Source organism: Musa acuminata, chromosome BXJ2-2 (assembly GCF_036884655.1).
Source record: "Musa acuminata AAA Group cultivar baxijiao chromosome BXJ2-2, Cavendish_Baxijiao_AAA, whole genome shotgun sequence".
Lineage (NCBI taxonomy): Eukaryota > Viridiplantae > Streptophyta > Magnoliopsida > Zingiberales > Musaceae > Musa > Musa acuminata.
In genome coordinates this window covers 29,036,032-29,051,880 of record NC_088339.1, presented here as the reverse complement: position 1 = coordinate 29,051,880, position 15,849 = coordinate 29,036,032, and the positions used below count along the sequence as shown (strand labels likewise).

The 15,849-nt window shown below is 43.9% G+C and overlaps 3 protein-coding genes across 4 annotated transcripts; all 3 read right to left on the bottom strand.

The window, feature by feature from the left end:
* Positions 1 to 92: 92 nt before the first annotated feature.
* Positions 93 to 1,196, bottom strand: LOC135604845 (uncharacterized). Its single transcript, XM_065094499.1, has one exon. It carries the CDS (start codon positions 1,194 to 1,196, stop codon positions 93 to 95), a length of 1,104 nt encoding a protein of 367 aa, XP_064950571.1.
* A 4,365-nt stretch (positions 1,197 to 5,561) lies between these two features.
* Positions 5,562 to 8,751, bottom strand: LOC135605881 (PWWP domain-containing protein 3-like). The gene has a single exon (XM_065096459.1). It carries the CDS (start codon positions 8,511 to 8,513, stop codon positions 6,726 to 6,728), a length of 1,788 nt encoding a protein of 595 aa, XP_064952531.1. The 5' UTR covers positions 8,514 to 8,751; the 3' UTR covers positions 5,562 to 6,725.
* A 587-nt stretch (positions 8,752 to 9,338) lies between these two features.
* Positions 9,339 to 15,732, bottom strand: LOC103975553 (ribonucleases P/MRP protein subunit POP1). 2 transcript variants are annotated; one of them, XM_065096462.1, is made up of 10 exons: positions 15,116 to 15,732; positions 14,326 to 14,422; positions 14,064 to 14,180; positions 13,747 to 13,980; positions 13,193 to 13,311; positions 12,615 to 13,115; positions 12,279 to 12,387; positions 11,139 to 11,710; positions 10,003 to 10,176; positions 9,339 to 9,902 (listed from the first exon to the last, which is right to left on the bottom strand). In XM_065096462.1, the coding sequence occupies exons 1-10, from the start codon at positions 15,574 to 15,576 to the stop codon at positions 9,710 to 9,712; spliced, it is 2,577 nt and encodes an 858-aa protein (XP_064952534.1). In that variant the 5' UTR covers positions 15,577 to 15,732; the 3' UTR covers positions 9,339 to 9,709. The 2 variants fall into 2 exon arrangements, with proteins under 2 accessions (XP_064952534.1, XP_009388824.2); XM_009390549.3 differs by having other exon boundaries at positions 12,615 to 13,094; positions 15,116 to 15,730.
* Positions 15,733 to 15,849: the final 117 nt, after the last annotated feature.

Below are 15,849 nucleotides of genomic sequence, written 5' to 3'. Positions count from 1 at the left end.
TGATATGTTGCTCGAGCATTCTTCAGGCTGAAGGGCATCACTTTGTAACAGTATACCCCTTTGTCAGTGATGAAAGCAGTGTGCACTCGGTCTTATGGTGCCATTTGAATTTGGTTGTAGCCCAAGAATGCATCCATGAATGTGAGGAGTTCGTGTCCTACAGTGGCGTCCACAAGGTGGTCTATCCTCGGGAGTGGATAGCAATCTTTGGGGCATGCTCGGTTGAAATCAGTATAGTCGACACACATCCTCCAGCTTCCATTCGGCTTCTTAACTAAGACTATATTTGACAACCACCGAGGATATCTCACCTCGGATATAAACCTTGCGCCCATGAGGCGGTCCACCTCGTCATCGATCGCCTTTTGCCGATCTGGAGCAAATTTTCTCGGCCTTTGCTTTATGGGATGTGCCTCATGGCAGATGTTTAGGTGGTGCTGCATGACTTGTGGGTTGACCCCAAGCATGTCCTCCGGGTACCACACAAATACGTCAGCATTTTCTTTCAAAAAATTGACAAGCTGTATTTGGTCCGCTTCTGGCAATGTCATCCCAACTTTAACAACCTTGTCGGGTCGACCTCTTCTCAGGAGGACCTCGACCAATTGCTCCGTCGATTCCGAGTGTCGTGGTGTTTTGAAGTCATTGCGGGGGTCCAGGGGAGGTTGGATGGGTCGTGGCCTTTTCGGCATAGTAACTGCCGTCAGATAGCATTGTCGGGATTCTTTTGGGTCGCTTCGGACCACTCCAACCCTAGAGGAAGTCAGAAACTTCAAGGCATGGTGGTAGGTGGAGATAACTGCCTTCAGCTTGTTGAGGGTTGGTCGGTCGAGAATGACGTTGTAGGCAGAAGGCAAATCGACCACTATGAAGGTGGTCATTATCGTCTCGGTCCTTGGTTCCTCCCCGATGGTAATGGGGAGCAAGGTAGTCTCCAGTGGAGAAACGAAATCCCCCATGAATCCCGTGAGTGATGATGCCAGTGGTGTGAGATCTCCTTTTGTGATACCCAGCCTTTTGAAAACTTCGAAGTATAGCACGTCGGCGGAGCTTCCGGTGTCAACTATTACTCTCTTCACTCGTGCGTTGGCAATACGGACCGAGACCACCAGTGCGTCGTCGTGGTTCGGGAACTTGGCTTCTTCTACTCTGAAGGTGATTTGGGACCCGGGCTCCAATCTCGATCGTTTCTCCATCATGCTACGTGCATAGCCTTTCGTGCTGTGGCATTGCTGCCTCCGGAAGCTGGCCCGCCAAAAATGATGTTAATCTGCTTCTTGATCGGGCTGTTGGGGCGTGGAGATGCTTCTCTCAATTTTTGAAGGTAGCACCCGAGATGTCCTCTCTAGATTAGCTCCTCGATCTGATTCCGGAGGTCATGATAATCCTTCGTGTCATGACCGTAGTTTCGGTAAAATCTACAATATTTAGACTGATCTTTATGAGTGGTTTTCAATGGGTTGGGTTCCCATAGGAGTCCCTTCTCCCTGATCTGGAGAAAGATTTTGGTGCGAGAAGTGTTCAAGGGCATAGGAGGGGGCATTGGGAGTGGTATCTTGGGATGCTCGGTTCTTCTTCGGGGTTGCGTCGTAGGTGGGCCCGAGATCGTTCCTCAAGCTTACAACACTCGTGGCCTTTTGTTGTCCTCTCGCTTTTCGGCCAACAAATTCTTAGCAGCAATGTACTAATTAGTGCGGTGGAGCATCTCAGGGATGGTCACGGGGGGCCTCTCGATTAGAGACTAAAAGAACCTTGAGGGTCGTAGACCCATTAGAAACACTTATATGATCAAGGAGGGGTGAGGAGCGTGGTCATGGAGGATTTGGGCCGCATACTGGCCAAGAAGTTATGTTCGAATTCTCTCGCAAGCTGGTCAAAGGTTGAGATCGATGCTGGCTGTAGTTGGTTGAACCATGTCTGTGTTGGTCCCCTTATAGTAGTGGGGAACGCTCGGCACATCAGAGCGTCGAAAGTGCCATAGAGGGACATCTGGGCTCGGAACGCGGCAACGTGTTCCGTTGGATCAGAACTATCATTGTAGATCTCTAGTGCCGAAAGTCAAAAGTTGAGCGACACGGGCTTATCCTAGATTTTTTAAGCGAAAGGAGATCCTCACGCGCTGCTTTCTCCGGTCTTGCCTCAGGACTTGAGGAATTCTCACTGGAACTCGTCTAGGCAATGGTTTATTATGGATAGCTGGACTCTAAACGAGTCATCAACCGAGTCTGATGATATGGTATTGGGCTCGGGAAATGGTAGGGTGACCTGGCAAGATGTAGGCGCGCTGCGGTCGGGCGACATTCTCAGGCCTTTAGTCTCGACCTGTTCCTCAATCTCATTATGATTTGGGTTTTGTGACACTGGGTCGATTGGGGGGATATTGGGTGCTTGTGAGATGAAAGTGGGTAGGGTGGGGGGAGGAGCCACTAACTACATGAGTTGCGAGATAAGTGGGCCGACTGTTTGCATCATCATTGCCAATGTTTGTACTTGCTTCGCAAGACTGAGGAACGCCTCGGGCGAGATGACCGAGGGTCCCAAGGTGTCTCCGGGGTAGGGGGGGGGGGGAGCCTAAGGTTGTTGAATAGCCGCTAATAGCGATCCGGCGTCTGCGTCACAATGCCTGCGTCCCCATGAGCGACAGGCGGCTGCCCTCTGGGCCAGTGGGTGTTGTGGGTCGTCGGTGGTTCTTCGACGAGGCGAGCTTCTTTGTCGGTCGCAAAGTGATCCTGCGACATCGACCCTCCTCCTAGTGCGAAAATGTTCTATGAACCTAAGGTCGTGGCTACGTGGTTAGTACGGCTTGGTCCGACTGGCGACGTCCAGGATTGTCTTGGGGATGAAGGTTTCACCTGATCGAGTCGAGCTCGGATTTGGTGGGGATGCACCTCTTCTGCGAGCCCGTCCACCTTTGTTGCCACCGGATTCTTGCGCACAGGCCTAAGTCGAGATGGGGGGATCCTGGCTTAAGCCCCTAAAAAGCTCAAGTCAGTGGTCTGCTAATATTTCGGATGCCCCCTGTCAGATATTGGCAAGAGGTTTTTATTGTAGCTCCTGGGGGTTGGTCGTATACGGCCTTTGCGAGGCAGTTGACCCCCTGAGCACTGAGTGTACCTGCGAGCATCCGTCATCCGGGGATATGTGGGACGACTTGATGCGGTGCCATTCCAAACTTCCCGGAGCGGTCCTTACTCGGTGACGCTGCTTGGTGCGGCAGATGTTGTCGCGGGAGGAGGACAACTATTATCTTGGATTTCTGGTGACGCATCCGACGTGGCGCTCCGTCTTCCTCTTCAGGCGCCGCACTCGGGTTGCGGGGATCGTGTCCTCGTGGGCTAATCCATGATATACCCTATCAAGATCGAGAGGGAAAGGGCGGTCGATTCGGGCCAGAAAGAAGGAATCCTACGTTCCGCATCTCCTTTTCAGTTGCTCATGTTGGTAATCACTTGGGTAATCGCTCGTTTCTGTGTTTGTTCTTTCTTGGTTCTTGTTTGAGATCGAGAGGGAAGGGCGATGGATTTGGACCCGAAAGAAGGAACCCTACGTTCCGCGTTTCCTTTTCAGTTGCTCATGTGGGTAACCGCTCATTTCTGTGTTTGTTCTTTCTTGATTCTTGTTTGAGATTGAGAGGAAGGTTAGCCGATCTGGGACAGAAAGAAGGAGGAACCCTAAGTTCGACATCATCGTCTAGATGGATATTTCTTACCATCTCCTTGTGATGCTTTAGGTAGTGAATAATTCACAGAAACCTGAGTGGATTGAGCTATGCTTTCTTGATATTTTTTCTTTATATGACTAAATGATTCATTTCAGTGGCTTGTCTCAGTTTTTAGAAAATTAGTCGTTGAATTCATAGATGAGGTGAACTCATAGATTATAACGTGAGCTTTTCTCTGTGTCATTCCTTTTGTTTGTGCAATTACAAAATAAAGCCTTGTCAAGGAGCATGATTTATGATGCTGTCTCCAAGCAGGACATAGAATGTTAAACAAGGAGACTTGTACAATCAACTAAGCTATCAACAATGATATGGCTTCAAAAGAGGGAAGAATAGGAAAAATGAAATCTATAAAAGAAAAAAAAAATGATTCGAGGAACAAACTGCATGAAAATAACAGAAACCAGAAGAGCAGAACATCCAGAAAAGAAAACCCTGATGCTAAAAAGCTAAAAAGTAAGTAACCCAAGATCAACAGATCCATCTGAAGAAAGAAGAGAAGAAACCATCCCAAGAAAGAAGGGAAGGATTCGTCTCAAGAAAAAGAAGAGAAGAATCCATCTTCGGATAGAAGAAAAGAGAAAGAATAAGCGATCCATCTCGAGGAGGAGAGAAGAAAGGAAGGAGGGAAACATTGCCAACAGACATCATCCATCTCAACAAAGAAGAAAATAATCCATCTCAAGAAAGATAGAAACGGTCCATCCGAAGCTCACAAAAGATATTGTATGCACTACCACAAGAACGATTACTTCATGAGATAATACAAGTCTGTGATTGCCAGAAATCTCCCGTGCCCAATAACATCACGAGTGGATCTGTGTCAACAATATATAAAAAAACAACGCAGATTACCAAAGTGAAAGAACAAAAGCCAGCTTAGCATTCTCCTCGTGTCAGGTAATGGAAAGTAATGACATTTACCTGCATAATGCATAGGCAACAAATTTCGGGGAAATTGAGATTGAACCAATGAAATCAGGGAGTACAAATGACAAGTTACCAAAACTAAAGCAATCCATTCAAAACACTAAGCCAGAATAATTAAGATCATACTCTCATGAAACCACTAAAAACAGCAGCACATGGAGCAGTGGCACAGCGATCAAGCCACACATACCTCAGGTCCAGACACAGCGAGCACTCGGATTCACCATGACAACTCCGACACACATCGAAGCTCTGGACCAACTTCAGGATGCAATTCGGCCATGACAAGGAAATTCACATTTCTAGCTCTTACATTAGGGAATGTTTTTTAGTTATAACAGCAGTACAGTACAGATATCAAACCAACTCAAACGGATGCAGTACATATATATATATATATATATATATATATAAGAAGAGATGTTCACAGTTGATACAATGATGTATAGATGACTGTGGATTTATTTCTATTATCTGATGACCGGCTATCCATCTTCAGTCTATCAAAAGCATATTAAGTTTGCAAGCAAAAGAGAGCAACAATACAATAAGGAACCTGTATTAACTATTTCGTCACTATCAATTCTAGCATATCACTGATCTAATGACTTGGATATAATAGGCCTAGAACCATGACATAAAATGTTTATCGCAAGTTAAATCGAATCCATGGTGTTCAAATAAACTTCACAGTCATTTCATTCAAATGTCCCACTGAAATTGATCGAAAATCAAGCTTTCAACTCCTCCATCGACAACAAAGAAGGCTATTAAACTTTGTTTTTCTTTCCTTCTGCTAATTTGATAATCCACATTCATATATCCAACCCCCAGTCGGCTAGGTCACCGCCTCCATCCTGTTCATTTGCCATAAAAGCAGACATGCTACAAGAATAAAGAGAGAAATAGCTGATCTCGAATATTTCATGGTATTTATATTTAGAAGGATGTATGATTGAGTTGACCATCTTTTGGTTCTCATCACAGGTATAACAACCAACTAGGTTTAACAACATAATAAACTAAGCAGGTCAAACCAACCCCAAACAACTATGTGCAAAGCGGAAGAGGTTATCCAGTATCAGGCAGAAAACATTGAGAAGAATTAGTCTATAATGCACACAGATGATCTAAACTAAGCTATGCATAAGGTCAACGTGTCAATGTTCAGCAAACTAGATCAAGCAGGTGGTACTGATGGTACTAATAACAATTACACTTACATTCAGCAACCTAAATAAAGCAAGTGGTACTGATCCCACTTATAGGTCATCATTCAACAGCCTGATAAAGCAGGGCCGATCGCTGATGCCTAAGCTAAAAGATGTTAGAACCATATTCTGATAAGCAGCCCCGTTTAGCATCCTGTTCACCTTCTTCAGGAGGCCATCCAAGCCTCCAACTAAATTTTCCCTTGCAGCCGGCTTCATCCCATCAGATGGCCCTGTCTCTTTCACTGACATAGTAGTCAGAGTAGATATCATCCTCTCACGACTCTCCCTTATGTAAGGAAGAGGAGGTATTGGATGAGGAGAGCATGCAATTGGAGGTAGATAGTGGAGATGGTAGTTTGCAAATGGTGGCCCAAAGACACCAGTTTTCTGCATCAGTGCTTTTGGCAAACAAGACACGAACACAGCTGGTCTCTTTTAGCAACTCCGTCTCTGATTCTATCACAACTCCATACTTGGGAAAAGTAGAAATTAGTTCGCTATGGGAGGGCAAAGGAACTCCTGGGGCAAAAGTCAAGAGAAGAGCTCCAGGGTAACTGTAACAAGTTTCACATCTTTCCTCGTGTGCTTAGATTTGAATTTCTCCAAAGTATTTGTGATGCCCCTGACCAAATCAACCAGAGGTACATCAGCATTTGCACGTTTGCTCTTCTTCCTCTTTCGTTTAGAGTTGCCATTTTGAGAACACCCTGAAAGATTATGGCCAGGTTCCACAGTCCGTTGCCCATTAGTGCCTCCCTTACCCTTCTTATTCATCTTGTTTCCAACTTCAGCTGGTTGCATACAATAAACAGGCTCAGAGCACCGAACTACACTTTCTCCAGTAGCTACAACTTTGCTCTTTATGTTTTTCTTTCCACTGGAATGTTTATGACCCGAGGATCCAAATCTGCTGGTGTTACATTGTTATCTTCATTCTTTCTCATCTTCCTCTTCCGCCCAGCCTTGCCTTGTTCAGAACAACTTCTGGAATCAGGGGTTAGGCCTGTCTCTACTTGCAAATCAGCAGCATCTTTCTTATCCGTCCATCCCCCCTCAGATTTTCCCAGTTCAGAGCTATTATTGTCAATCAGCTTGTTTGGAGATTCTATACTCACCTGACAGCATTCATTATGGTGCTTCTGGTAGGTTAGGAAGTCAGATCCACTTGAGTACATTGAGCTTCTGTATTTAATGAAGAAGCTCTTAATCATCTTTGCCGATCGGTTCCATTTTAAATGAAGTGGATTTCTGGCCGTGCAAAGTAATTCTAAAAGAATGTCAATGACAGATGTGCTCTCAATTCCAAAACCAGGATTACTAGTATCCTCTTCCTTATCAACGGCCTCCGAGTCGCACCTCAATAAGGATGAGATGTCAGAATTTAGAGCCCGAGATGCTTCAGCAGCCTTCCTAGGCGACTTCACCTCACCACTCCTCGGCGAGTCAAGAGTGTTGGTATATGCACCCAAGCAAGTGTAAGGAGGTGACAAGTACTTGCTCTTCTTCCGCTCCCGTCTACCTGAGCCAGTATCTTCTTGGGCCTCAACACCACAATCATCCGCATCCAAATCTTTCACCTTCTTGATCATCTGATTCTTCACACCCTTTACCTTCTCCTCCACTGTAAATTCATCACCATCGCTGAGCTCAACTGTATCCAACTCGATCCCAGCAATCAGTGCAGCCATGCTCCTTTTTTTCTGCCTCTTGTGCAAGTTATCGTCCGATGTTTTGAAACCTTTTCTGACCCTGCTCCCGCTGATCCAACATTCGCCATCTCCCTCCTCATTGCCATCGCCGAGGTCTCCTGGTGGCACGTCAAGATCAATCTTGTCCACCAGCTCCATTATCTCACGGCGAGGGTGGTACCCAGGCAAACCAGCAGTCCATCCTTTGGCGAAAGCGATCACCCAACTTCTCAAAGCTGCAACTTGTAACACATCGGCCATCGTAACATCACAAGCCACGTCTTGGAGATGCTCGAGGAACTCCAAAGGCTGAAAGTTCGAGACCGGAAGTCTCCCGGCTGGACATTCGGCAGTCTTCCCTCCGGCCTCCGGCGGAACACAGCCGCAAGTGAGCTCCAACTGGAGGCGGCGCCTGATCTCATCCAAGGCGCCCTCGACGGCTGCGACGAAGCTCTTAGAGCTGCTCTGCCTCGTCATGCGATGGAAGTCCTCGACGAAGGGCTTCAGCTGTGCTGGCTCGCACCAGGCGAAGGCACCGCTGCCGAAGCAGTAGACCAGCAGGAGGGAGACGTCGCTGAGGTGGGCCTTCTTGGCATCGATGGGAGCGCTGGAGGGATCGGAAACCAGCGCCGGCCACCAGGGATGGTTCTTGGTCTTCCCCCACACGAGATCGCCGACGGCGAAAGGGATTCCTTCCGGTGACCCGCCGGTAAGCGATCCTAGACCCATCCCCCCGTTTCCAAAATGCGCATCCACATCAGCCTTAGCTTCGGTTCCAGAGGGGGTTACCGGAGCCGAGTTCACCGCCACGGAGGCGCCGTCTCCAGAAGCGTCCGGAAGATACCTAGATTCGGGGAGTCGCCGCTCGGATGGAGCCGGTGGCGGTTGGGGAGAACCCGAGCTTTGGGGTTGGGCCAGCGACTCGCCGGACATGGGCTCGGTGGCCTCTAGGGTTTCCATCCCTGGGAAGAAGGTTGAGGGAGCAAAGTGGGCGCTGCAGGGGATACAGGGCACAAGAAATAGACGAGAAAGCGGAAGACAAAATTACCTAAAACTTGAGGGGGTTTTCCGAAAAAATAAAAAGAAGAAAAGAGAGGAATTCGAACAACTGGACGCAGGACGAGCGCACCCCCTCTGAGTTCGACGGACTGCCGTCGGACCCACGAGCGCAGAAGTGGGAAGTGTCTCTGCGGCGGCTTGAATCAATCACAAAGGTGCACGAGGAGGGGTAGGTGAACAAATTACATTTCATATTGAACATTAGTAGAAAATAGCAGAACAATGACTGCCTAGAAAACACATTCAGCACGAGCTTGTCAATTATCAATCCAAGGATTCAAATACCGGTCCGTATCATCACAAGAAGTAGTAAATTTAAATAACGAACAAGGAAGAGAACAAGAGAGAGAGAACGGAAGATCGGCCAGGGAAGGCACAGCGAAGAAGACCCATGTTAAGTTCTTTCCGGGCAGCATCAGCCACCGGCGGCCAAGCCGAAAACAAGCAGACCAAACAACTGAAGCAGAAATTGCTACGACAAATCTCTATGTCGTATCTGAATCTTCTATTGTACGGTGGTGTCAAGGAGGGAGTGATAGAATAAAATCACAGGATGAAGCAACCATAAAACAAATAATATTCATATTCTACAGTAGCATAATATTATCAGTGTAGTCTGTATGCAGTAAGAAAAGTACTTTCGTTCAGGGGCAACCATTATACAAAGTACTAAGTTATTGGTTCAAGAAAAATAGTGTCTTTGAAACCAAGAGGACATCTCGACCATTCAATAAATGATAATAATTTATTTTGCCAAAAAAAATTTACAGATCAAATCATCAATTTTGAAGCTCTCCCCATCCTTTGACCAAAAATAATTAAGTAATTTCTCAAATACTAACAATAACTTAGTCATGAAAGATTGATCCATTATTCATTTCCATGATTTACGGTCGAAGCTTACAGCTAACCTGCAATCTAAGAGCACCCCCCAATTAGCCAACTGAACTTTTTGCTCCTCCTCAAACAAGGACAGCTAACCTGCAATCTAAGAGCACCCCCCAATTAGCCAACTGAACTTTTTGCTCCTCCTCAAACAAGGTTCCGTTTACGGCAGTGAGAACTTTATTCACAGGAATGTAACTCCGGTGTTCAATTCACATAAACTCCAAGTCATCATTCTGCTGTTCCAGAACAATTGTAGCCAGGGATCGTCGGTAAGCAGTGGATCTCATATTTCTGACGAACACAAAAATCTCAGCCTCTGCTGTTTGAGTATCGCATGATTGTTGTCCTCTCAGCATTGCAAGAAGCCTTGCTTCACAAAAAGCTTCTGCCACTGGCTTGGAACTGTTGAAATAATTGAAGCAAAGATTAATCACACACTGAAGAACATCATTAAGCATAAAACATGAATGGATTTCCAATATAACCATAAATGGCTCCATACCTCCCACGAACAAACCCAGTTGTAACAAATCCAATGGGCCACCTAAATGTCTGCAAGGCCAAAGAGTCTTCACAATCTTGCAGCTCCCATTTGCCAGAATTTTGCTCTGTGAAACAGGATTTTACAAAAGATTGAGGAACTTGAAGTTCTTCAAGATCCTCCTCTCCCTCTGATCTGCACAAGAAAAAGATGATGTTTTATAAGGATGGCCTGTTAATGGGTTATGCTTTCAACTTCTGAAAGGTCATGCAATTAATTGTTGACGTAAGCATTCATATCATTTAACTGGCACTGCATTATGGACAACAAAACCAACAGCAAATTAGCAAAAAAAATAGACTCCGGACTATTTCAAATAAGATAAGACGGGGTAAATTTGTTTCACGAATAGGCATGTGATGCATCACAAACATATTTTCCATCAAACCGAGAATTTCATCATTTATTTTTACATCTTCACCAGCAAAAGGATCAACAACACATGATCTCCACAGATTAATAAAAAGTAAAGAGTAATCAATCTCATAAAAGATGCATGAGAACTGAAATACTTGCTGCAACAAACGTTGCTGCTCTGGAACTACATGTTTTATCCTGTGAAATTGGTGGTTATCAAATCTTCGAACTGAAACACTTGCTGCAGCAATTGTTGCTGCTCTGGAACTACATGATTTATCCTGTAACATTGGTGATTATCAAATTTTCATACAAGTAAACATATAGGACAAGATAACTGAAGAACAAAAGCAAAGGACTCTTAAGTTGTTGCATAAGAATTGCTGAACTTCCATAATCACATGCATTTCGAATGTGCAGGCTCACATATTTGGATGTGGTGCATCTGATTTCCAATTTCTACATTGGGTCCAGGGAAGAAGATATAGATTGGCTGGAAGTGTCACCAAGATCAGCATGATAACATTCAACAAATAACAGAAAATTCCACAGTATAGAGAACCTTTTATGGTAGGCAATATGGGAACATTCGTTAAATCATGAACAATACAATGAACTTCCAAGTCCGCAATTGTCAGCAATTGTCACTAGTGATACGGGTGATTTTGCACCAAAATAATAAATTCCCAAGTAATTAGAATCAGAATGAAAAGAGGAGGGAGCTTTTTGGATGTATGAACCTGGATGTCCATCGTGATAGGTCTGTCAAATTTGGTGCACAAACGATTGCCCCATCTTCAAAAACACCCTCCTTATATGCATGAAGCATAACTCTTACAAAGCAAAGTTTGCTGTCAGCATGCATCACATTGCCACTAATTTTGACCCAATCAAGTGTACTGTTTTCCGCTATTTGTTCGTCGGGTAATATAAGCAAGTTTCTGCAACCAAGCTTTTTCAAATACCAGTCCAAGACTTTGGATGTTCTTGCTATAAAACCTGGAAATACAACAGCAGCTTGACGCTCAGGTGATGAAGCTTTATCTTTGGAGTCCACATCTAAAATGGAATTTTCAGGAATTATTCCAGAAGAAATCTGAGCATCCATCATCATAAAACCTCTTAAGATGTTTGGTCCTTTAATAACTGTAGATACTATGCTATTCCATGGGGAAGGTATTGGAACTCTTGAAGGTCTCACTGCAAGAGGACGGAGCTCAGATGCAGTATCGAACGCAGCGGCTTCATCAGCCATGAAAGATGTGTACGCTTTGCAATCAGGAAAATCAAATGGAAAAGATGGTAAGCCACTCTGCAACAAGAGAGATCTTATCATATTCGGTCACAAAGTTAAAACTGAGGAAAACTAGACATTAAAAAAAATGATAATAGTAACCATAAATATATCAGAATGAATGTAGAAAAGACTAGGTGGTGGCCAAGATTTTGTTGATAAAACAGAGTGAGCAAAACTTTGATAAAGAACTTCTCTAACTGAAATGGAAGAAAAAAGAGATTGAGATATTTCTTTTATCCAATTGTTTCGAGAGAAAAAAAAAACAGATCAAAATTTTCAAACAAATAAAACGGCAGATGCTGCTCAATATACTAACATTTGCTTCAGGCTGATAGAAACATTAAAAAAGGGCAAGCCTGGTGCACAAGGTTCCCTTCAGTGCAGAGTTTCAAAAGGTCAATGCATGCAGCCCTACCCCTGCAAGCAAAGTCACTATTTCCATGACTCTAACCTAGAGTGAACATCCACATCAAACTCAAGTGATAACTTGAATCCTTTTTATTTGTTACAAGTATGAAAAGCCAGCTTATTCTTATTATCAATATTACCAAGAATCCTAAGCAAATGCATATCATTCACTTACATTTGATGCAACCCACCGCCTCTCTCTCAAGCCAATTGCGTGACACCCATGCGAAACCAACAAAGTCCAAAATGTCTTAACCCAACTGAGTGGTAGGATAATAGACCACCTGCCAGAGATCTCACATTTAGTAACGAACTGGCCACTAGAAGTTAATAGCACAAGCAAAATAGCCTTCAGAACAAGGCAAAGGACAAGGGTTATTTTGAAAAAAGCACAGATAGATACAAAATTGTGTAAGAGAAAATAAAATAGCATGCATCTATCATGGACATAATCTAGACAAGGATGATATGATTACCATAGCAGGAAATTGATAGTAAGGTAGCATCTCACCCCATACAGTAGCTACCATAGTCAGCATGTTTTAGAAGCAAAATAGGGCAGGTTCGGCTTGGACAATCTTTTACTTCAGTTGATGCACCTGCATGACTGGAAGGCTCAAGGTAGAAGTCCTTTAAGCGCCTATCATGCTTCTCTTTGCAAATAATGCTTTCGGGAACAGGAGGATTTAAGTTATTGCTGCAATCCCACAAACTTATACTATCAGAGAGGAAAATGCCATTGGTTTCAGGTCTTGACCACAATGAATCTTCTCCCTGAAAATAACCCTCAAGGATGGTAGAAAGCTCGTTATCTGTAACTTCAGTTCTGCTAGATGGCAAATCTCGTGGATCATGAACTGTTAAAGATAAAATTGCATGGGAGGGAAGTTTCTCCGCATGGCAAAGGAGAATAGATTTCTGAACTTGTGAGTTGCTGCAAGGTGTAAGACTTGATTGATTTAATAGAGAATTATCTGCACTACTACATGACCTGCAAAGAATATACGACGTACTGTACTCATTGCAAAGATTAAATTGATAAATAATTGATAGATTCAAAACTCCGTGTCAGTGGCAACAAAAACTTACTGGGACACAGGATGTAGAATCTTCTTTATCATTTTTATTGCCTTGGACCCCATAACTTCTAATCTTGCAATTTGCCCCTCAAGCGTAAAGCATCTGACATATACACCACAATCATGCATCTGAACAAATGAAAACAGGGGATACAGTTCTCATGAATGCCATTAGAGATTCAAGCTGGTGCACATATCCACTTGAAATTTTAGCAACCGAAGATTATGTACTGTTAGCAATCCAAGAGCATTAATCTGTTTGGGACCACAAAGTTATTCCAAGGACAACAAATGCATCTGCCGAATAAGAAAAAAATAAAGAGAATGACACAAAACAGCATATCATTTGAACGTTGGTAGCACATCTGCTAAGTGAACCAAACAAAGAGGATATGTGGATGACATTACATCATAGGATATGGATGCATCTATTAACAGGTTTATCTAATTAAAAGAATAGGATAGAGACATCATATAGTTTATTGTACTGGGGCACCAGAAAAGGAGAGAGAGAGAGAGAGAGAGAGAGAGAAATGGGAGAGAAGAGAAGTTGCTTAATGGTACCTGTTTCTGACATGCATTATCTATTACACCAAAACCTTCATTGAAGGCAGCAGCATGTATCCATATCCACAATTTTCTAATCGGCGAACCACACTCATCTTTATAAGTGCTGACAGAGCTATTGGAAACTCCATCTTTCTCAGCACTAACATGATCAATATCTCTTAGGAAGGGTTGCCACATGTAAATAACTGGAGATATCAAGTTGGAAACTGGAGCTTCAATATGATAAAGCTGCAGAATGACAATGTTATAATTCTTTCAAGTATGGACCTCTTGGAACTGAATCAATCATGCTCACAAAAATTACAACCTACCATAGCTTTTCCATAGCAAACTCCATGTGCAACCTGGTTAGATAGTTTTTCTGGAGCAGTTGAAGGTACATAAGGTGATGGGAACAAAACCATTCTCAATACAGCCAATATGGAGTCCTGAACACATAGAAGGGGTAAAATCTTTTTAAAGGAGTTAATTGTAGAAGCAATGTTCAGTAAAAGAAAAAATCATGTGAAGTAAATGGAAATGAGATGGATGGATTTAACAGCCGAAATTCATAAAAAGAAAGAAAATGCCTGCCTCTGGACCCTCTATTTGGATGGGAAGACAATAACTAGCATCATGCAAGAGTGCACCATATTTGAACCATTTCAATGCAGCCCTTGAACCTCGTCCTCTGCATAAAACCATAATATAAATGTATATTTTAAGAAACTCCATTAAACTTCAAAACAATCAGTATCAAATGAAATTCATGAGCATGTCCTATTAATAATAGTGAGATTGATAAGTAACGATAGAATATTCAAGTAAAAACATGGTTCTATACGGAACATGAATACAGACAAAACATGTCTATCACTATGCAGTTGGCAAAACAAGGAAACTCTAAGCAGAACCTTGATTCACACCATAACATTATTCTAAAATAAAAAATGATTTGATCATTTTTTCTTCTGTCACATAGTTTCCAACATGAAAAGAATCTGGCCTTCTGCTTCTGTCACATAGTTTAATTCTACACAAGTCCGATGATTGTACAACTGGATGAAAAGATTTACACCACTTTTGCCACCATGTTTTATCCTGTTAAACGTATCCTCATCTAGTTTGGCAGCCTCCTGCATAAACCTAAGGAATATATATTGTTTCTTTCTAGGAACTTCATGTCACTCCTAACTCTAGGTTGTTCAAATGTAACGTCACTCATATTGTTTCTTTCTAGTACTTTAGTATGATTTTCTCTGAAAAATTAGGAACTCAACAACAATAGAAGTGCAGCAGAACACAAAATTTGCCGAAATTTTATCTTCCCCACCCAAAATGTTTGAAACCAAAGGAGACATGATACATTAGACAGGACGTTTACCTGCCATGAAGCCCCAGAGGAAGGTAAAATCCCCAGCGCTTCACCATCGTGAACCGCTTAGCATGCCACAGATGAGTCCTCAACCTCTTCGTACCATCTCCCGCGGTACAAAAGCCGGAAGACGGATTGCTTCGGAACTCCATCCTCCGACGAGTCCTGCGGGACATCTTCTTGGTCGTCTGAACCTCTTTATCCTCGGGCAGGATTCCATCCTCGAACCCCAGCTTCCTTCTCTTGGGGCGGCCATGATTCTTGGTGGAGGCTCTGTGGCCGGTGGTTCGCCTCCGCTTGTCGCGGCGAATCCGGAAGTCGTGGTTCAGTCGGGTGGAGATGATGGAGTGGAGCGAATCGAGCTCGGCAGCTCGGGATTCCGCGAACTTCTGCACGTTTAGGGTTCGAGGAGGAGGAGCAACGGCGGAGATGATGGTAGAGGGTTTGGGATTCTCGGGGGCTTTTGCCATTGTCGACGGATGGGAGAGACAAACCCTTCAACCCTACAACTATTCTTCCTGGTTGATATAGGAGCTTGAGTTCTTGAAGCCGCCCTTGTGAGAGGGGTTACTGTTTAGAGTTTCCGAGTTCCGGGAGACCGTGTCGGCTTCGGCGTTCGGATCGCAACGAGCTGGTCCTGTATATGAACTTCGGCCCGTCGACAAGCAGAACCCTTTCAATGTTGATGTCAGCCTAAGATTCAACAAATCACAGGCCCAAATAAGCCCGAATCGAGATGGATG